At 36.7% G+C, this 18,270-nt stretch overlaps 1 protein-coding gene across 1 annotated transcript in view; it reads right to left on the bottom strand.

The window, feature by feature from the left end:
• Positions 1-18,270, bottom strand: part of LOC150094694 (protein quick-to-court-like) — a 128,365-nt gene that overhangs the window by 40,711 nt on the left and 69,384 nt on the right. Inside the window, exon 4 of the mRNA XM_090411109.1 lies at positions 3,996-4,130. Within this exon, the coding sequence (XP_090267235.1) occupies positions 3,996-4,130 (135 nt within the window). The remainder of the gene's footprint in view (positions 1-3,995; positions 4,131-18,270) is intronic.

Genomic DNA, 18,270 nt, shown 5'->3' with positions numbered 1-18,270 from the left:
GCAGATACATTTACCAACAATCTCCCCCCCCCCCCTCACAACAATATGGAGTTATTAAAACATTATTCAACAGGGCAAAAATAATCTGTTCTAATGATCAAGCCCTAACCACTGAACTAAATCACATCCGTGACACTTTCTCAGCCAACGGCTACCCCCTCCAAAAAATCCAAAAAATACTTAACCCAGTTATCCACAACCCACCACCCCCTCCCCTTCACAAAAAAGATTACTCTAAATCCATCACTATTCCCTACATCAGAGGCACTTCACAAAAAATCAATAAAATCCTAAAAAAACATGACTTGACCACTTGTTACAGACCACATAGAAAACTGGCATCCCTTATCCGCTCCACCAAAGACCAACCACTTCCCCTAGACCTACCTGGTGTATACCATGTTCCTTGCAGCTGTAAACTGTCATACTTTGGCCAAACAGGCAGGACAGCAAATATCAGAATCTCAGAACACAAGGATTACATCCGATTTCACCAGTACAGCCACTCTGGGCTTGCAGACCACGCTCTGGATACTCGCCATAGAATAAGATGGAAGAAAGCCACAGTAATACACCGCAGCAAGTTCAACTATGAAAGACTATTCATGCAATCAGCCTCGGCCCTTAGTAACATGCCAAACCTCAACAAATTTGGATGCATGAAACTGCCCCAAATTTGGGAAACTTTTATCAGAAGAACTTCAGCCCAAAGGCCAAGAACTACCAATATAGCCTGCCAGGGGGCACCATCAGGACTTTAGGAAAACGCTAGCTTCCTAGCTTCAGTCTCATTTGCTGTTATTAGTACTTGTGTGCACGTGTCTTTGTAGTAAGTTCCCAAGAAGATGGCAATGTGACGTTCGCTGAAATATCGGAAAGTATATATTAAAGTTTATTTAATCTATATTTCTAGTATACGCTGTCAATTCTTTAAATGTTAGTTATCATGTTTAACCAGCGTATAAGCCTCTCAACAAGAATAATAACTATCTTCAGCTACAGGACTGACCTTGGCTGAATGTTTTCTAATCATATTCAGTCAAACAATTGCTCACAGCAATTTGGCACACCTTAGCAACATATTATTATTATTACACCCTCTATGGAGTCAGCAGACTCATTGAGACAGGATTTATTCAACTGACAACAAATCTATCATACTGAATCTTAAAATCCTTAACACTTCCTGCATTAACAACAGATTCTGGTAATGCATTCCATTCACTGACAATTCCCCTTGTAAAAAATCTACTCCTTAAACAACTTCCAGGGATGGCCACTGGTTCTTACCATCTCACTTTATACTCTTTTTATAATCCCCTCTGGATTAATCCAATAAAATCTCCTCACTAACTTAAACATCTCTTTGATATCACCCCCTCCACCTCCTATCCACCAAACTCTGCAATCCACATTTCTTCAACCTCTCTCCATAGCCGGTATATTATCTTAGTTACCCTTCTTCTCAAATGTTTCTACATCACAGAAAACCAGGTGCCCAAATCTGAGCATAATAGTCCAAGTGTGGTCTGACCAGTACTTTATACAGTGGCACAACCACTTCCTTATTGCTATACTTGGGAGTATTTTGTATCATAGTGGCGCTACAATGTGCAGTCTTTGCAACACTTGCAATATGCCCCCTAAACTTCAGTCAGCTGTCAACCGTCACTCCTAAATCCCACTCATTTCCTGCAGAACAGCACTAATTAATATTAAAACTACATGCCCACTCCTTTGTCCAAATCAAAAGTCTATTCAAATCTTCCTGAAGGGAATTTAACATCAGCAGTGCTGCTTATAATTTTCCCAAACTTTGCATTATCAGCAAACAAATGAAGATTTCCAGTCAGTCCACATGATATATCATTTACAAACAAGTTAAACAGAAGAGGCCCAAGAACAGAATCAGGAGGTAAACACCACTGGTCGCCCTTTTTTGAGCCACTGCTCCATCATACACAACTTGTTGGTATCTTTCAGAATGCCAATCTCCGATCCATCTAACTGATGGATCTATCCCCATCTTCTGCTGCGTGTATGCCAGCTAATCATGTGGTAGTCTATCAAACACTTTTGCAAAGTTTAAGAATATCACTGCATATGATTATCCCCTATCTAACACACTCATTACCTTATCATAAAATGCAATTAAATTGCTAAAACAAGACCTATCCCTTACAAATCCATGCTGACCATCATAAAAAAATGCCACCTCCATCAACCACATCCCGTATTCTATTCCTAACCAATTTCTCCAGCATCTTGACTACAACTGCAGTTATACATACAGGTCTATAACCCAGAAACTTCTGTCCTAGAACTATTTGCCTTCTTTCCACTCCTTAGGAACCCTACCTACTGCAAGATGTTCATTAAATAATTAGGTCTAGGACTTAGCTAACTGGTGTGCATAATTCTTAAGAATACATGTCAATATGTCATCCATTCCCACAGCCTTGTTAACATCTAACCCAATCAACACCAGATACATCTCTGATTCTTTCATTTCCAATTCACCGATTATCTGCCTCCCTTCTATATATTGCATGACATCATTTACACCAGTATGGTATATGCTGATACAGTGCTTGTTCATTCAATAATTCCACTATATCGTTTGCAACAGTCACTCTGTTATGACTATCCACCAGTGTCAATCTGCCATAATTATTCTCCATCTTGCTTGCCATAAAGGGGAAGAAAGAAGAATTCCCTGGAATTAACCATGGCGTGATCAGTTAATCTTCTCTCATATGTCACCTTTTCTTTCTTTACCATGCTCATCACCTTCCTAGCCTACACTTTATATTCTTCATGGATCCAAACTGAGATAGCATATGTTTATAAAAAATGGTGAAAAGTTTCTTTTTGCTGTTCTTTCAGAATGCGATTAGCTAATAAATGAGTTTCTGGTCATTGGTAAATGAAATATAGTGATGCAAGTGCAGAAGAAGGCGCATCTACTATAAACAAAAGTTTAATTTCATAAATCAATACAATGACATAACAAAAAGAGTGAAATTTTAATCGTCTTCCTCTGTTCCCAGACTCAAGATGCTGAATTATGAACTATTCAAATAGTTCAAATATGAACTATTTGAATCATATTTCAAGTGTTTATCATCAGTAGACAATAAACAGTGAAATAAGCTTTCTTATAACTGATTGAACAGTATTGACTACAAAATGTAGCTTCGATTCTGATTATGAACATCATTAATGATATTCTTTAATAGTAGTCACTGCAAAACCTGTACAAAATGCATATCTGGATAATCTTCATTGGAAAACGTAAACTGCATGTTCGTGGTTACTTTCCGTAATAACATTACAATTTAGTATGATGTCAAGCTGAACAACCTGAGTACTGTTTATGAGTTGGAGCAGTACTAGAACAGGCTTGCTATATTTAAAATACTCAATAACATAACTAAGAATTAAAATCAATTAAATAATATAAATTTTTGACTGGAAATAGCTTCAGGAATAAGAAGATGAGCCCCTATATACTCTGTATACAGATGACAAGTTTAAATTACACATTCTTTTGGTAAACTACAATAAATTAGAAACAGGTAACTATATAGCTAGCATGATCCTTTCATAGAGAGAGAGAGAGAGAGAGAGAGAGAGAGAGAGGAGAAAAAAATCATTAACCAAATGGTTATCACCTAAAGACATTCAAAAACATCCATTCCACAGTGAGATATGAAACCATAGTCTATGAAAGCAGAGATGCTTTTCAAGCAGACAACCTGGTTATATGAAAGTGCCAATAAGCATTTTCTTTATGAATAGCAAATATATACAAAAAGGATGGGTTATGATGAACTGTTGCGAAATGAAATGTTCTCAAAACAGAATTAAAGAAAAGCTTCCCAATTTTTTAAAATTTTCTTCCCATAATGCTCTTTACTATACACCAATCAAAAGTAGATATCGGTAATAAAAAATATAATAAATCTCAGAAATTATATTAATTCATAACTTACCTGTACATTTTTAAATACATCTGACTATGCCATTCTTCTTGGGCTAACATTTCCTTTCTCACACTATCTAATTGATGCTCTAGTTGTCTGATTCTGTCTTGAGCTCTATCATAGTCTGGTCTGAGTTCTAAATATCTAAAAAGAAATAATGATCCTGTTTGCTAATGCTTGGGTAATGGATTAAAACAAGAATAATAATTTCTTGTCAATTATAATAATGCAAAATGTTATGCACAGTGATTATTAAGAAAAAATCCACTCTATCCAAAAAAAGCCAGGAAGATCTAGTCAACTATCCAGAGCATCACAGCCATCTGCTTTGAATGCGAGTTGTGCTTCAGGAATTTATCCCTTCACCAAATGTCAACCACCTGTATTATTTAGGCAGCTTTAAGCATTCCAGATATGTTAAAAAAAAAAAAAAATCTATCAGAAGTAGCACTGGTGCATGCCACATAATAATGTAACAGTTTTTGATTAATAACCTGGTTTCCATCCCTTCTGCAAGATAATGCTTAACTTTTATTATTATTATTATTATTATATATTTATGATGATTAACACATGTACAGAAAAATAGAATTTATTGAAACTCCAGTATATTTCAGTGAATGCTAATTACATGGATATCAGAGTGAGAAGAGAAGATAACTATTAAATTAAAGATACCAAGAAATTATAATCCTTTATCTAAGTATAAGCAAACAAAGTTTATATGTGAAATATCTTCATGACTAGGCTACTTGTATAAAGAGACCAATAACATATAGCCATATCTAAGTTGCAGCACATGGGTCTGGATGTCAGGTTGGTCAACTGGATTCAGGATTGGCTGTCTAATAGGTATCAGAGAGTTGTGTATGGTGGGGCAGTTTCAAGGAGGCAGTGGGTTCCAAGTGGGGTCCCACAGGGACCTATATTGTTTAACCTTTATATCAATGACATTGTCATTGGATTGCAGGGGGATATTCAGCTGTTTGCAGATGATGCAAAGCTGGGAAGGGTTATTAGTAATAGTGCAGATGTGGTAGCCTGCAAGAGGATTTGAATAAGCTAGACAGAATTTTCCTGGCTTGAGTCATATTCCTCATGGAACTGTTCTCTACCTTTCTTTATATTTTTTTCCATAACATCTTTTTACATCTGAAGTTCCTGTTTGATTTCATAATCATCCATTTTACATCAGAACATGTTATATTTTTCACTTGAGGTTATACAACTTGCCATTGCTGCTAATAAATTTTTTTTTCACTAGGTACTGGTGTTCATTCTTTAAATTTAAAGAATACAAAAGGAAAACTAAAAAATTTATTTACTAATATTTTTACTTCATAGTGTGATGTTTACATAATAACAACAACAAATTAAGTATACAGCACACAATTTATTAAGCATAAATTTATTGCACAAGCATTTAAAAAAATAAGTAAAATATTTTTTAAATACCATATTTGCCGGCGTATAAGACGCACTTTTTTTCTTTGAAAATAGGTCTGAAAAACAGGGTGCGTCTTATACGCCGATAATACTCAGTTTTTTATTACTTTCATTTCTGGAAATTTTCTCTGTTCCAAGTTATGCGATTATTTTCTTGCTTCCTTGTGGTGTGTGAGATCATTCCAGTTATGTAGAGTTCAGTGGATGCACATGTGCTGTCATCGACGATCACAGCTGTATTCCTGTTCATTTAAACTTTCCAAATGTTGTTGCGTTTGTTGTGAACGGTGATAAATTTCTGCCGCTAAATTTTCTCTAAATTTCTTGGCAAATTATGGCAGAAAAATGTCGGCATTGCTACAATATTGCATACAAGCTACGTGTGATTGCGTATGCTAAAGAACATGGAAACAGGGCTGTAGAGAGGCATTTTGGGCCAACCCCCAACTGAGAAAATGATAAGAACTTGGCAGAATCAGGAAGAGGATCTAAAAAATCTTTTTTTTTTCCTAAAAAATGTGTACAAAAAAAGGGGTGCATCTTATACGCTGTCAAATACGGTAAGTAACATAATTTTTAATAAAAATTTAATATAGTGAATATAAAAGATTATATAGCAAATATCTTAATAGCCATGGTGAAAAATGTCAATTTCATTAAATAACTAAGGTTTTTTTGCATACTATGTAAAAGTATAAAAAATTTTTTAAAATATAAATTTCTAAATGTATCTTTGCATACCTTTGGTTGCCTCATCTTGGCCAAAGGTTACTGGCATTAGTGAGACATGGCTAACAGAAGATGATATAGTTACTGGGATAGAATGCAAAGGATACAGTATGTTCAGGGAGGATAGAGAGAGAAAAGAATGGGGGAAGTGTTATTGATGATAGCTGATGAACTGCAACCAAAGAGAGAAGTTCAACTGCAGGTCAGTGAAAATAGCATACTTGAGGCTATCTGGTGTAAGATTGAGACCAGCAGAACAAAATATATAGTTGGATGCTGCTATAGACCAGGAGATGGAAAATATGATGGAGATAGTATGCATCGGCAAACAGACTCAATGAGTGGAGAACAGGTAATTATTATGGGTGATTTCAACTATGGGAATATAGATTGGAAGGAGGAGAGGACCCCCGTGAGGAAGGAAATGGAATTTATGGAATTTGTGCAGTTACTAAAGGATAATTACCTGATACAACATGTGATGGAATATACTAGGGATTTGAGAATTTGTCTATAATGAATATGACCACATTGCCACCAAATGGTGAGAATGATCATATGGTCTTGACCTGGGAGGTGGCTAAATGTGTGGAATTTTCAGTTAAGATGGGATATATGTGGAATTACAGGGCTGGTAAGTATGACAAGCTTAGGGGATTGCTTGCATCAGTGCCATTGCATATAAAACTGCAAGAGTTGGATGATGATGCATGGAAAGTGACAAAGGAATGTTTGAGGGAGGTAATGGCAGACTGCATACCTTGAGTCAGGAGAGTAAAATGGATGAATATCATCATTAAGCTGGAGCTGCAAAAAAATAAAATTGTGCGAGGGAATTAAGGAGAAAGGTGACCTGCAGGCACAAAAAGTACAAGGCACAGGCCAGAAGGGTAACTAGTGTAGAAAGAAAGGAAAAAAGCAGATTATGAAAGGAAGTTAGCAATGCAGGCTAAAGAGAATCACAAACAGTTCTTTCGATATGCTGCAAGTAAAAGAAAGAGTGTATATATAGCAGAATGATTTTAATTAATGCCGATGGTAGGGAGGTAATTAAATCATTGAAAATAGTAGAATTACTAAGTTAACACTTTGCAAGAGTATATCATCCAGGTAGTGATATTGCAGGAACGAGAGCCAAAGGCTTATACAGAACTGAGGTAAATGAAATGGAGGTGTATAGCATATTACTGAACTTAATGTGAATACAGCTGTGGGATTTGATGGTATGCCACCTCAAGTTTTATGTGAAGTGGCGAGAGAATTGTCAGTGCCCTTGACCATATTGTTTAATCTACGTCTCAGCTCTGGGTTAGTCCAGAGGGGGGTGGAAAGATAGGGAAACAGTCCCACTGCATAAAGGAGGCTCCAGGACTGATGTAGCAAATTCCTGACCAATCAGCATATCAGAAGTTGTTGTGGAAGTATTGGATAAGTTGGTCAAGAAAAAATACAGGAATGGATAGATGGAAATGAGATACTGTATGGGATGAAGTATAGTTTTGTAAATGGTAGGTCATGCCTCAGTAACTTGCTCATGTTTTGTAATAGAGTGGCAACTGAGCTGGATAAAGGTAATGGGTTTACACTGGTACTGCTGGACTTTGCAAAAGTCTTTGACATGAATGACACCCCCATGGAACTGTAAACAGTAAACTAAAGCACACGGGGATGGAGAGATATCAGAGCATAGTTTATTCAGGAGTAGATTTCAAACGAAGGCCTGTGTGACTAGTGGCGTGTTGTAGGGTTCTGTTCTTGAACCGCTACTGTTTAATTTGTTCATTAAGGAAAGGATCTGAGAGGAACGGTTCAGTTGTTTGCTGATGATGTAAAGTGGGGTAGAGCAACTGTTAATACAGATATCAAAAGTTTGCAGGATGATTTGGATAGATTGGCAATACTGGGCAAAGGAGAAAGGATATCAGTTTAATGCGGCAAATTGTAGTGAAGGTGGAGAGGATCCAGAGGCAAGTGACCAAGATGGTAGCAATGAATGAACTTCATGAGAACAAGTTGAAGGTTTGTGGATTGCAGAAATTGGTAGATAGGCAAGAAAGGGGTGATACGATTGAGACATACAAATTACTGAAGGGTTTCTACAAAATTAATTCAGAGGATATTTTTCAGAAAAGGTCTGGTAGTGCCATCCATGGAAACTGAGGAAGGGGATAGTTAGCAAGGATGTTAGAACTAGGTTTTTTTTTTTGCTTGGAAAGCAGTGAATGAGTAGAATAGGTTGCCAGAGTTTGCTGTGGGTGCCATGACTGTGAATGAGTGCAAAGCATGATAGATACTGCACAATTCTTGGATAGTTCTTGACATGATGTTTAAGGCCTCCCGCGATGAGTCTAAGGACTACCTGGAGTAGCCCATGATGATAATAATAATAATAATAATAATATGGTCTCAAAAAAAAAAAAGAAAAAAAAAAGCACTGTGCACTACTAATTCATCCATCCACAGATTAATTAGTAGCGCACCATGCTACTAATTTCTAAGATTATTATAATCACCTTATAATTCCACACAAATTCCTTTCTCCTTGATACTCCTGCATATCTCTTCAAACTACAAGTTAAGACCATGGTCATTTTCTCCAAATGGCAAGAAACAGGACATCTTGGTTACAGTCAGATCCAATACTATGACCAAATCCCAAGCTATAGAACCTTCTGTTCTCTCTGCTACATGCTGCCTAAGATATCTGTCTCTTAAGAATTACAGAAATCCCACTACCTTACTGTTATATGCTGTTTTCTATTCCCCATTTATACTACCATAGTTAAAATTTCCCATAACAATCACTTGTTTTGCACTTGCCAAACTAAACTGCCAAAACATCTCCTATTCTTCCCTGACCTATTGCAACATCCTACTAAATATTTTGCCTCCACCTCACACTATATACTCTCAAAATCATTAGTGCCATTTCTCTTAAAATTCTCACTCTGGGAGAACACGACTCATTACTTATAAGTAACATTCTACCACCCCATTTATTCTTCCTATCTCCTGCCAAAATATGCCATACCTTTCTAGTCCTGTCAGGACTTCATATTCCGACAACCACATTTTGGTTGTCGGAATATGAATTATTCCGATACCTTACTTTTGGAAAGAATTAGTCAATGACACAAACTGCTTTTATCAGTAATGCATCTGGCATTTGTAGCTAGAAACACTAGTGCACTCACTGTCAGTATTCCTATCTCTATTATTATTCCTCCCAGGCCCCATTTGATTCTGCAATATACTATACAATCTCCTTGCTGCCATTCACCTTTGCAATTAGTTTCTCTGTCCTATCTCTCACATACAGCTCTCTCCTATCATCAAATGTACACCAAGGATCAACATATTCCAGACCTACCACTAATCATATGAGTTATTGTGTTCTTCTCCTTAACTCTGCAATATCATGTCATATCCTATCTTCCCCTCTTACACTTTTCTAGTGCACACACAATCTGATATTATCCTCAGATCTCTTCCCACCCAATCACTCAGGTCATTAGCACTAACCTTCACTATTATCTCATCTATGTCCTCCCCTTCACTGCCATAATCACATTATCATTCATCCTAACAAGCACTAACATTCTATTCTGCACACCAGAAATCACTGAATCACCATACATCACACCTCTCACAGATCCATACATTTCTTGTTCACCTGCATCCTTAACTCTTTATCTATTATGCTACTGCACTTTTACTTTCTCTCATTTTCTCTCTTTTCCCTAGTTCTCCCATTCTCTCTTTCTATCATTCCCATGACTTTCTTTCACTCTCACTCTTGTTCGCCTTACATAGTTAGTCTTTCAAGTCTATTAATCTCTCCATTCATGCTCCACATTTCATACCTTCTACTTTTCTCAGCAGCATACCTCTGCTTGATATTCACTAACACATAATTGCACCATCCTCCAAATCAAATCAAAATGCACAGTTGTTACAAAATCTTACAGGATATTGTGCAAAATGTAATCCTTAAAAGATAGTGGAATTATTGCAAAGGGAAACAGGTGTTAATTGAGAGGACATCCCCTAGCAATGTGCAAAGGTCATGTGAGTAAGGAAGCGAAGGATTTTTTCAAGGTGAGTAATAAATGAAAGGAATGCATTGCTAGTGTGTCAAATACTCCAACACAATGTTTTCAAGGAAAGGTACAATAGGCAGGGATTTGCAAATTTGCAAAATCTTACTGGTCACAAAAAAAAAAAATAATAAAGTACTCATCCAAGATTCCCCCCCCACACACACACCCACCACATACACCCTGCTCCAATTGTTAAAACTATTATTGTTATTAATAACAGAGACCTCCATGGGGTCAGGTACTCATTGAGGGAGACTACATACTACCTCCACCAGCTGTCATACTTGTTCTTGAATCGCACTTGCATGCACACACATAACATCCAAAGGCAATGCATTCCAATCATGCACCATTCTATGAGAGAAAAATCTAGCTCTCACCCCGCTTCTTGATGGCATTCATTCTCAACTTCCAAGGATGCCCTCTTGTTCTTTCTCCACCCTCCATAAACTGAAAAATTCCATCTACTGAATTCTGTATGACATCCCTCTTTCTCCTGTTTGCTAGTGTCTGCACTCTACAAATACTCACTCTGTTTTCATAATCATTATTACACAATCCTGATATCACCTTTAACATTTTTCTTTCACTCTCTCCACTGAATCACCAGTAATGATAAGACTTCACTTGAACCGAATAGTTCAAGTGAAGTCTTATCAAAGCCTTGCAAAGAGGCAAAATGACTTCCTTATCTTAACATGAAGTTTGTTTCAGCATTGCAATTATCCTCTGAGTTGTTTTTGCAGTCTTTGCTATAGGGCCCTTGAGCTTTAACTTCCTAACTGCTAAAACTCCAAAATTCCTAGCCTGATTAGTTTCTTCTAGCAAATTCCTACCAATACAATATAACACTGGATATCTAATCACACTTGCATTACTTTATATTTGCTAACACTGAACTGATAGCAATTTTCACATGCCCACAATTCCAGCCTATTCAAATCATTCTGCAAGTACTACATATCATCCACATTTCTGATTAACGTGCTTATCTTTGCATCTATGACCTGCCCTTGGTAAACCATGCAATGAACAGCATGTAGAGATTCTCTGTGAACCTATTTCTGAATGTAAGCCCTAACCATCTTTTCCAAAATCATCATCTCTGCTCCAGAAATACTGATAGGTCAATTGCTGGATATATCAGTCTTTGCACCACCCTTATGCAATGAGATTACCATATTTTCTTTCCACTTCTGTGGAATCTTTCCTGTTCTGAGAATCAAATTATATAGCCTAGTCAAAGGAATAACCAGTTCAGCTGAACACTCTTAGCATCTGTGATGATATCCCATCAGTCCCTATTGCTGAATTCTTATTCAGCTTGTGCAACAGCTCTAATACCACCTCCTCATACACCTGAGTTCCTTCATCCAGTGAAGAGGTAGCAATGAGGGCAATGCTGATTACAGCAGATGATAGCTTTAGCAAAATGGGTGCGCATTAGTTCAACCTCTTCTGGATCTGTCACCCTTAACAAAATCTGCATTCAGTAGCATTATTCTTTTTTTAACTTGTAGCATAACAATAGAATTCTTTGAGGTTGTCTTTAGCTTGCACAGCCAGTTTCTTTTCATACTCAGCTTTCTGTACAACAGTTGTGACTCTTCTGGCCTGCTCCTTATAACTGGCATAAATATGCATAAATACATGCATATGGTATTCCTTCCATATCCTTTTCTTACGAATCTCTTGCTTAATGAGATTACACATCCATTTCATTCCTACTCTATTTATTCTTTGAATCTCTTGGAACACATTCCAATATTGCATCATTTATGCATTTTTAAATGCTTCCAATGCACTGTTGATATTCTTCCCATCCAGCAATAGATACCCTGATGCAAAATCTAACGTACTTCTCAGTTGGTCATAATTTCCTTTTTTGTGGTTCAAGTATGTAATGTTTTCTGAATTGAACATTCATGAATTTAGCTACTTACCAAGTGAGTACTGCATTATCACTGTCACCAACCAGAGGCAAAATAGTTACATCTTTAAGTGAACCCTCCCCCCACCGACACTATAATCAAATCTAATACTCTTTAAACTCAAGTTCCTTCTGTCACATGCTGCTTGAGGAAGTTGTCCTGCAACAGCTCAATAAATTCAGTTTTATTCCTCTCATGAGATTTTACTGCTACCCAATCAGTGTTTTGATAATTAAAGTAATCATAATTAAAATTATCATTACTCTTTTCCTACTCATTCTCTTTATTTGCTGATGCATTTCTTTGTTACTAGCAACCTATCCACTAGGTCTACCAACACCCCACTATGTATCTGGTCTTGTTACATTCTGCCTCACACCAGATGGTTTCAAACTCACTGCCACATGAAAAACTGTTACAGTATTACAGTCAAGGGTCTCAATGCTAACTTGATTCAAGTGATTCAATATTATTAACAGCCTGCTCCCTCCTCTCCTATCCTGTCTATCTTTCCTAAAAATACTTTACCCTTTACACCAGTTATAATACATATCTGCTTCTGACAGCCAGGTATCACTAAAGTCTACAATCTCAGGTCCTTTGTTTCTAATATCCTAGCATTGTGTATGTATTATACACATTATAATACATACACAATAGGTTAATAGGAGTTTCAAAAAGTGATCAGTCATGCTATATCATAATGGGGTGATTCTCATACAAATGAAAATATTATACACATTTCCTTTGTGTGAGAACTATTCCAAGCAGGAGAATTCAATAAATAGTAAGAACAGTAATTTGCAAAGCCCGTGTAGCTCAGTGGATGTGGCGTTTGCACACCACAGCGCTTAACCGCATGAAGGAATACTTGGTTTCGAATCTAGTCAGCGGCTAGAGGAAATTTTTCTAAGCCTTTTTTCGACCAGTTCCTGTGTTAGTCGATCTCTGGCATGGGCAAGTGGTTTTTTTCTCCTGGAAACTCAGGTTTTTCGTCCCATAAACTCACTGTAGAACCCACTTTATTTCAGACATTAAATATATTGTGTTAGGGACCACGAGATGGCGGCACTTGTTGAGCTATCTCTTCACTGCATGCCACTTAATTAGTGATAGCTTTGGGCCAGCTAGTCTTCAAAAGTTACATAGGGCTAAAATGGCCTCGCCTACTCCCTATATGAGAATAAAAAGGCATTAGCTGATTTTTTTTTTTTTAAGACATAATTTGTTACATGAATTTTTGTTATTAGAATGGCTCTTTATATTATGCATATTCTTCTGTGTTTTCTGGAAGTTAAAAATTGTTTAGAAAGATTTTTTTTTATTAAATTATTATTACCCTAAAACCCCATGGAGTCAAACTCATTTATCATACATACAGCTCATCATACCACACCTTAAACACACTCAAATTCTCTACAGATACCACACTCTCAAGCAAGGAATTCAACAACTCTGCATGCAAAAAACCTGCTTCTCATTCCCTTGTTCACATCCTCCTTATACAGCTTCCAGGGATGACCTCTTCTCCCCCCCGATCTCCCACCGTTTTCTGTGAAACCTCTTCAACATTGATCCTATAACAACCCCTTACTAACTTGTAGGTCTCTATCATATCACCCCCTCTTCCTCCTATAAATAAAAAATATTCTTAAGTTAAGGGATAATAAATTCCTCACTATTTTAAAGCCGGATACGAAACTCGGAGGTTTAAATCTAAGAGTTTCATGCCGAAGAGCTATCAATGAGTCCAAGCGTAAGTCAACACCTGGGTAGTACAACACTAGGGCAACTCGGAGCAAAGGTGGAGCAAGATCCGTCACTATCCTTAATATTTTCTCATAATGTAAAATGCAGCTCCTAGGAGATGTATTACTGTTTTACATTATGAGGAGAGGTCACTACCCAGACCGGTTTCGACCTTAAAAATTTGGGTTCCAAAATTAATTGAACCTTTAAGGGGATTTATTATCCCCTTAACTTAATTTACGCTGCTGGAAAAAATAACCTCTTGGCTCTTTATCATAAAATAATATTCTTTTTTGTCCAGTTTGAACTTATATTTTGGTATATTCTTTTTTTTAACTTGTAGCATAACAATAGAATTCTTTGGAGTTTTCTTTAGCAGGTATATTTTGCCAGCAGGGCAAAATATACCTGCCACAGGCAAGTGGGTGGGCGTATTTGTCAAGTCCTGACATATATGTATTGTGATCTATAAGTGTTTGGCCTTCTTCAACAAGTATTCTAACTCCATTGAGATCAGTAAATATTATATTATTATTTCCTGATTATAATAAGTGGTGAACTCTGACCTCTTTGCTATTCTTCAGTGCTACCAAAACACAGGCATGTTATTTCTTTCCATAAAAATCCTATTATGTACGAATACCTGTGGGGATTTTCATATTAGAGAAAATACATAACCATATTTTAATTTAGGACAAAATATTTAATTCATTGAACATTAATTAATAAACATATTTCATTTTGCACATCACAAGCATTTCAGTATTTAAAGAAGGAATAGAGGGAAATTTAAATGCAATAGATTATATCTACCTTCTGTAACAATGGCTATAGCATGTATATGCTGTCACATATGTGCTAGGTTTAAAACTAACTTTGGAAACAAAAATGCAATAAAACTGTAAATCACAATTTCTCAAATTCTGGGAATGGATAAACCATTGTTGTGATTAAGATATTGAGTGACATAATATGGCTTAGTATATTCTTTGAACAGATGTTCATATTTGAAAATACTTCTTTGCAACAACTTGGTGTGATTACAGAGGAATCCATGGCTAATGTCAACTCAATGTTGATTTAATATGGACTTATGAAGTTTAATCAGCTGAATGCAACACAGATGTTCAGATATGTTTAACTGACTAGCCTGTTTGACTGAAGTAGGATAAGTTGTAGATGTGGAACTTGATGAACACTAGGTAACAACAAAGGAAAAAGTTTATCTTTAGAGAGGTTAATAGCTGAGTGGTAGTTTCAAAAGTGGCAATAAGATGAAATTTCTTGAGAACCTTTCAACACATTTTGATATATAATATCTTTACATGAAACAGAAAGTGTGTAAATTTCTTCTTGACTTCAAGGATGTAGAGGATTAGTTGATAATGAAAGTTATTTTTGGATTGTAGCTATTGACTAAAGGCAAATATCTTTTCTCAATGGCTACAATAAAAAATAAATAAATTATAAACTTCTTCTCTTTACATCCTCCAAATCAAGCAGAAATCTGCAGGCTTCCTATGAAGGTATCTCAAAATGTGTTGCATGTTACTATCAAATGCATCTAGCGAGTTCATGTCAGTATTTCAAAATATTGAGGCCATTCTTAGATGTCATGTGTCTGGGTCTGATTCTCAAGTCACAGCTATGGATATTTGAAAAATAGAATAGGTAAACAATGTAACTTACCCATTTTTGGTAAGTTAGTCATCATAGGTACAAAGTAACTTATTCGTTTGGAAAAATGGGCAAGTTACTTTAAAAAAAACATCACTGCTATTTTTTTCTTAAGCAAGCCATGACATTAGTAGAATTTCAAGTAGAGAACAATGAAATCAGATGTAACTTTAGGTTACTACATCATTACTAAAATATCTGAACATGCTATTTATATTATATGATGGAGTATGTAGATACCCATTTTTCGCAAGAATTTTGAAGGAAATGTGACTCCTACTACTGTTGAAGAATATCAACAATGACTTCTATGATGAAAAATCCTAAATCAATGCTTGTTCATTAATTAAGTACTGTTGATGATAGCTGATGTGTTGCAGCCAAAGAAAGTAGTATATCAAGATGATAGACATGTGAATGAGAGTTCATTTGAGGCGGTCTGGTGCGAAATAGTGACCAATGCAACCAAATATACAGTTGGATGCTGCTATAGGCCAGGGAGAGATATTGAATTCATGCATCAGCAAATTAGTGCAATGAGTGCAGGTTTAGTGATTATTATGGGGGATTTTAATTATGGTGATATCAATTGGAAGGAGGAAATATCATGTAGCAAAAAGGAAATGGAGTTCATACATCTTCTACGAGATAATTACTTGAAACAGCACATAACTGAAGGGACACGTGGTGTGAGAGCGTTGGACCTGGTTATTGGTTCAGAGGTTATATGAATAAGTAAGGTGTCCTCGTTACCTCCAATTGGTGAAAGCGATCAAGTGGTATTGACTTGGGAGGTTGCAAAATCTCTGGATTTTTCTGTTAAGGAGGGGTATATATGGAACTACAGGTTAGGCAATTATAACAAGCTTCGGAGTGTTGAAAGTTTATATTTTTCACTTGGTTAGAATATAATAAATTTAGTTTAATCCTTTATCCAAGTGTGAGCAAACAAAGTTTGCGCCTGAAAGTATCTTCAGGACTGGGGTAAGGTGGTGCAACACCAGGGCAACTCCTTGCAAAGGTGGAGCAAGCTACTATCACTCCTATCTCAGTATCTCCCATAATGCAAAACACATCTCCTTGCGGATATGTCTAATGTTATGCATTAAGGGAAGGGCCACTACTCAGACTAGTTTCGACCTTTATTGAGGTCTCTTCAGTGGGAGCCAGGCCCAAGCGGAGATACCAGCCAGAAGCATTAGCAAGGTCATCTCTGCCTATAGGAGTTTCCAAATGGTGTGCCACCTTTTTAATAAATTACTCTGGATTTAGAGAAAGATGTTGAAAGTTTATATTTTTCACTTGGTTGAGATAGGAGTGATAGTATCTTGCTCCACCTTTGCAAGTAGTTGCCCTGGTGTTGCACCACTTTACCCCAGTCCTGAAGATACTTTCAGGTGCAAACTTTGTTTGCTCACACTTGGATAAAGGATTAAACTAAATTTATTATATTCTAACCAAGTGAAAAATATAAACTTTCAACATCTTTCTCTAAATCCAGAGTAATTTATTAAAAAGGTGGCACACCATTTGGCAACTCCTATAGGTAGAGATGACCTTGCTAATGCTTCTGGCTGGTATCTCCACTTGGGCCTGGCTCCCGTTGAAGAGACCTCAATAAAGGCTGAAACTAGTCTGGGTAGTGGCCCTTCCCTTAATGCATAACATTAGACATATCCACAAGGAGATGTGTTTTGCATTATGGGAGATACTGAGATAGGAATGATAGTAGCTTGCTGCACCTTTGCAAGGAGTTGCCCTGGTGTTGCACAACCTTACCCGAGTCCTGAAGATAATTTCAGGCGCAAACTTTGTTTGCTCACACTTGGATAAAGGATTAAACTAAATTTATAAGCTTCGGAGTGAGCTTGCAGCCATCCCATGGTAGAACATATTGCAGGGGAAAGATGTTAGCAGTGCATGGGATAGAATCAGCGGTATCTGAGGAAAGCAACATCAGATTGTGTCCCCATGGTCAGGAAGTCAAACAAGGCAGGCATTAGATGGATGAGCAGTAGTATAAAGCTTGATCTGCAAAAAAAAAGAAATGTTATGGAGAATTTACAAGGAGAAAGGCGATCAGTACACCCATGAGCAGTACAAGGCTCAAGCTAGGAAGGTTATCAGCATAGTAAGAAAAGCTAAATCAGATTATGAGAAGAACTTGGCCTAAGAAGCTAAGCAGTCAAGAGATCTAGATATCAGGAGCTGAATGTCAAGAACACATAGCTGAAGTGTATAATGAAGGATTTCTATAATGAAATGTGAATTCAGAGTGCTTTTTTTTTTTTTTTCTTCAATGATCCATCTGCCTTTGGGGAAAAGGGGGGGGGGTGAATGACAAAACAGGGCTCATAGGCCTGATTGCAATCACATCAGAACTATAGAATCATAAGTATGAAGACAGAGTGAATCAATATAAGTCAAAAAGTGAAGTGTGAAGTGACAGGAAGGAGGGAATACAACAGCAGTACTACGGTTTGTGCAAAAGAAAATAACACACAAGAACATTCTAAAGAAGTGATTATCCTTAGAAGGTGAACAAAAGTCTGATAAACAAGAACATGAGAAGTGGATTTTTCATTTATTATTATCAGCCTTCCATCAAGAGACTTGCATCCTGTTCATGACACATACAGTAGTATTATGGAT

This window comes from Typopeltis vanoorti, chromosome 21 (assembly GCF_054136105.1).
Source record: "Typopeltis vanoorti isolate ZY-2024b chromosome 21, IOZ_Tvanoo_1.0, whole genome shotgun sequence".
Classification (NCBI taxonomy): Eukaryota; Metazoa; Arthropoda; class Arachnida; order Uropygi; family Thelyphonidae; genus Typopeltis; species Typopeltis vanoorti.
The sequence above is the reverse complement of the archived record's forward strand: the minus strand, read 5'-3'. Positions and strand labels throughout refer to the sequence as shown.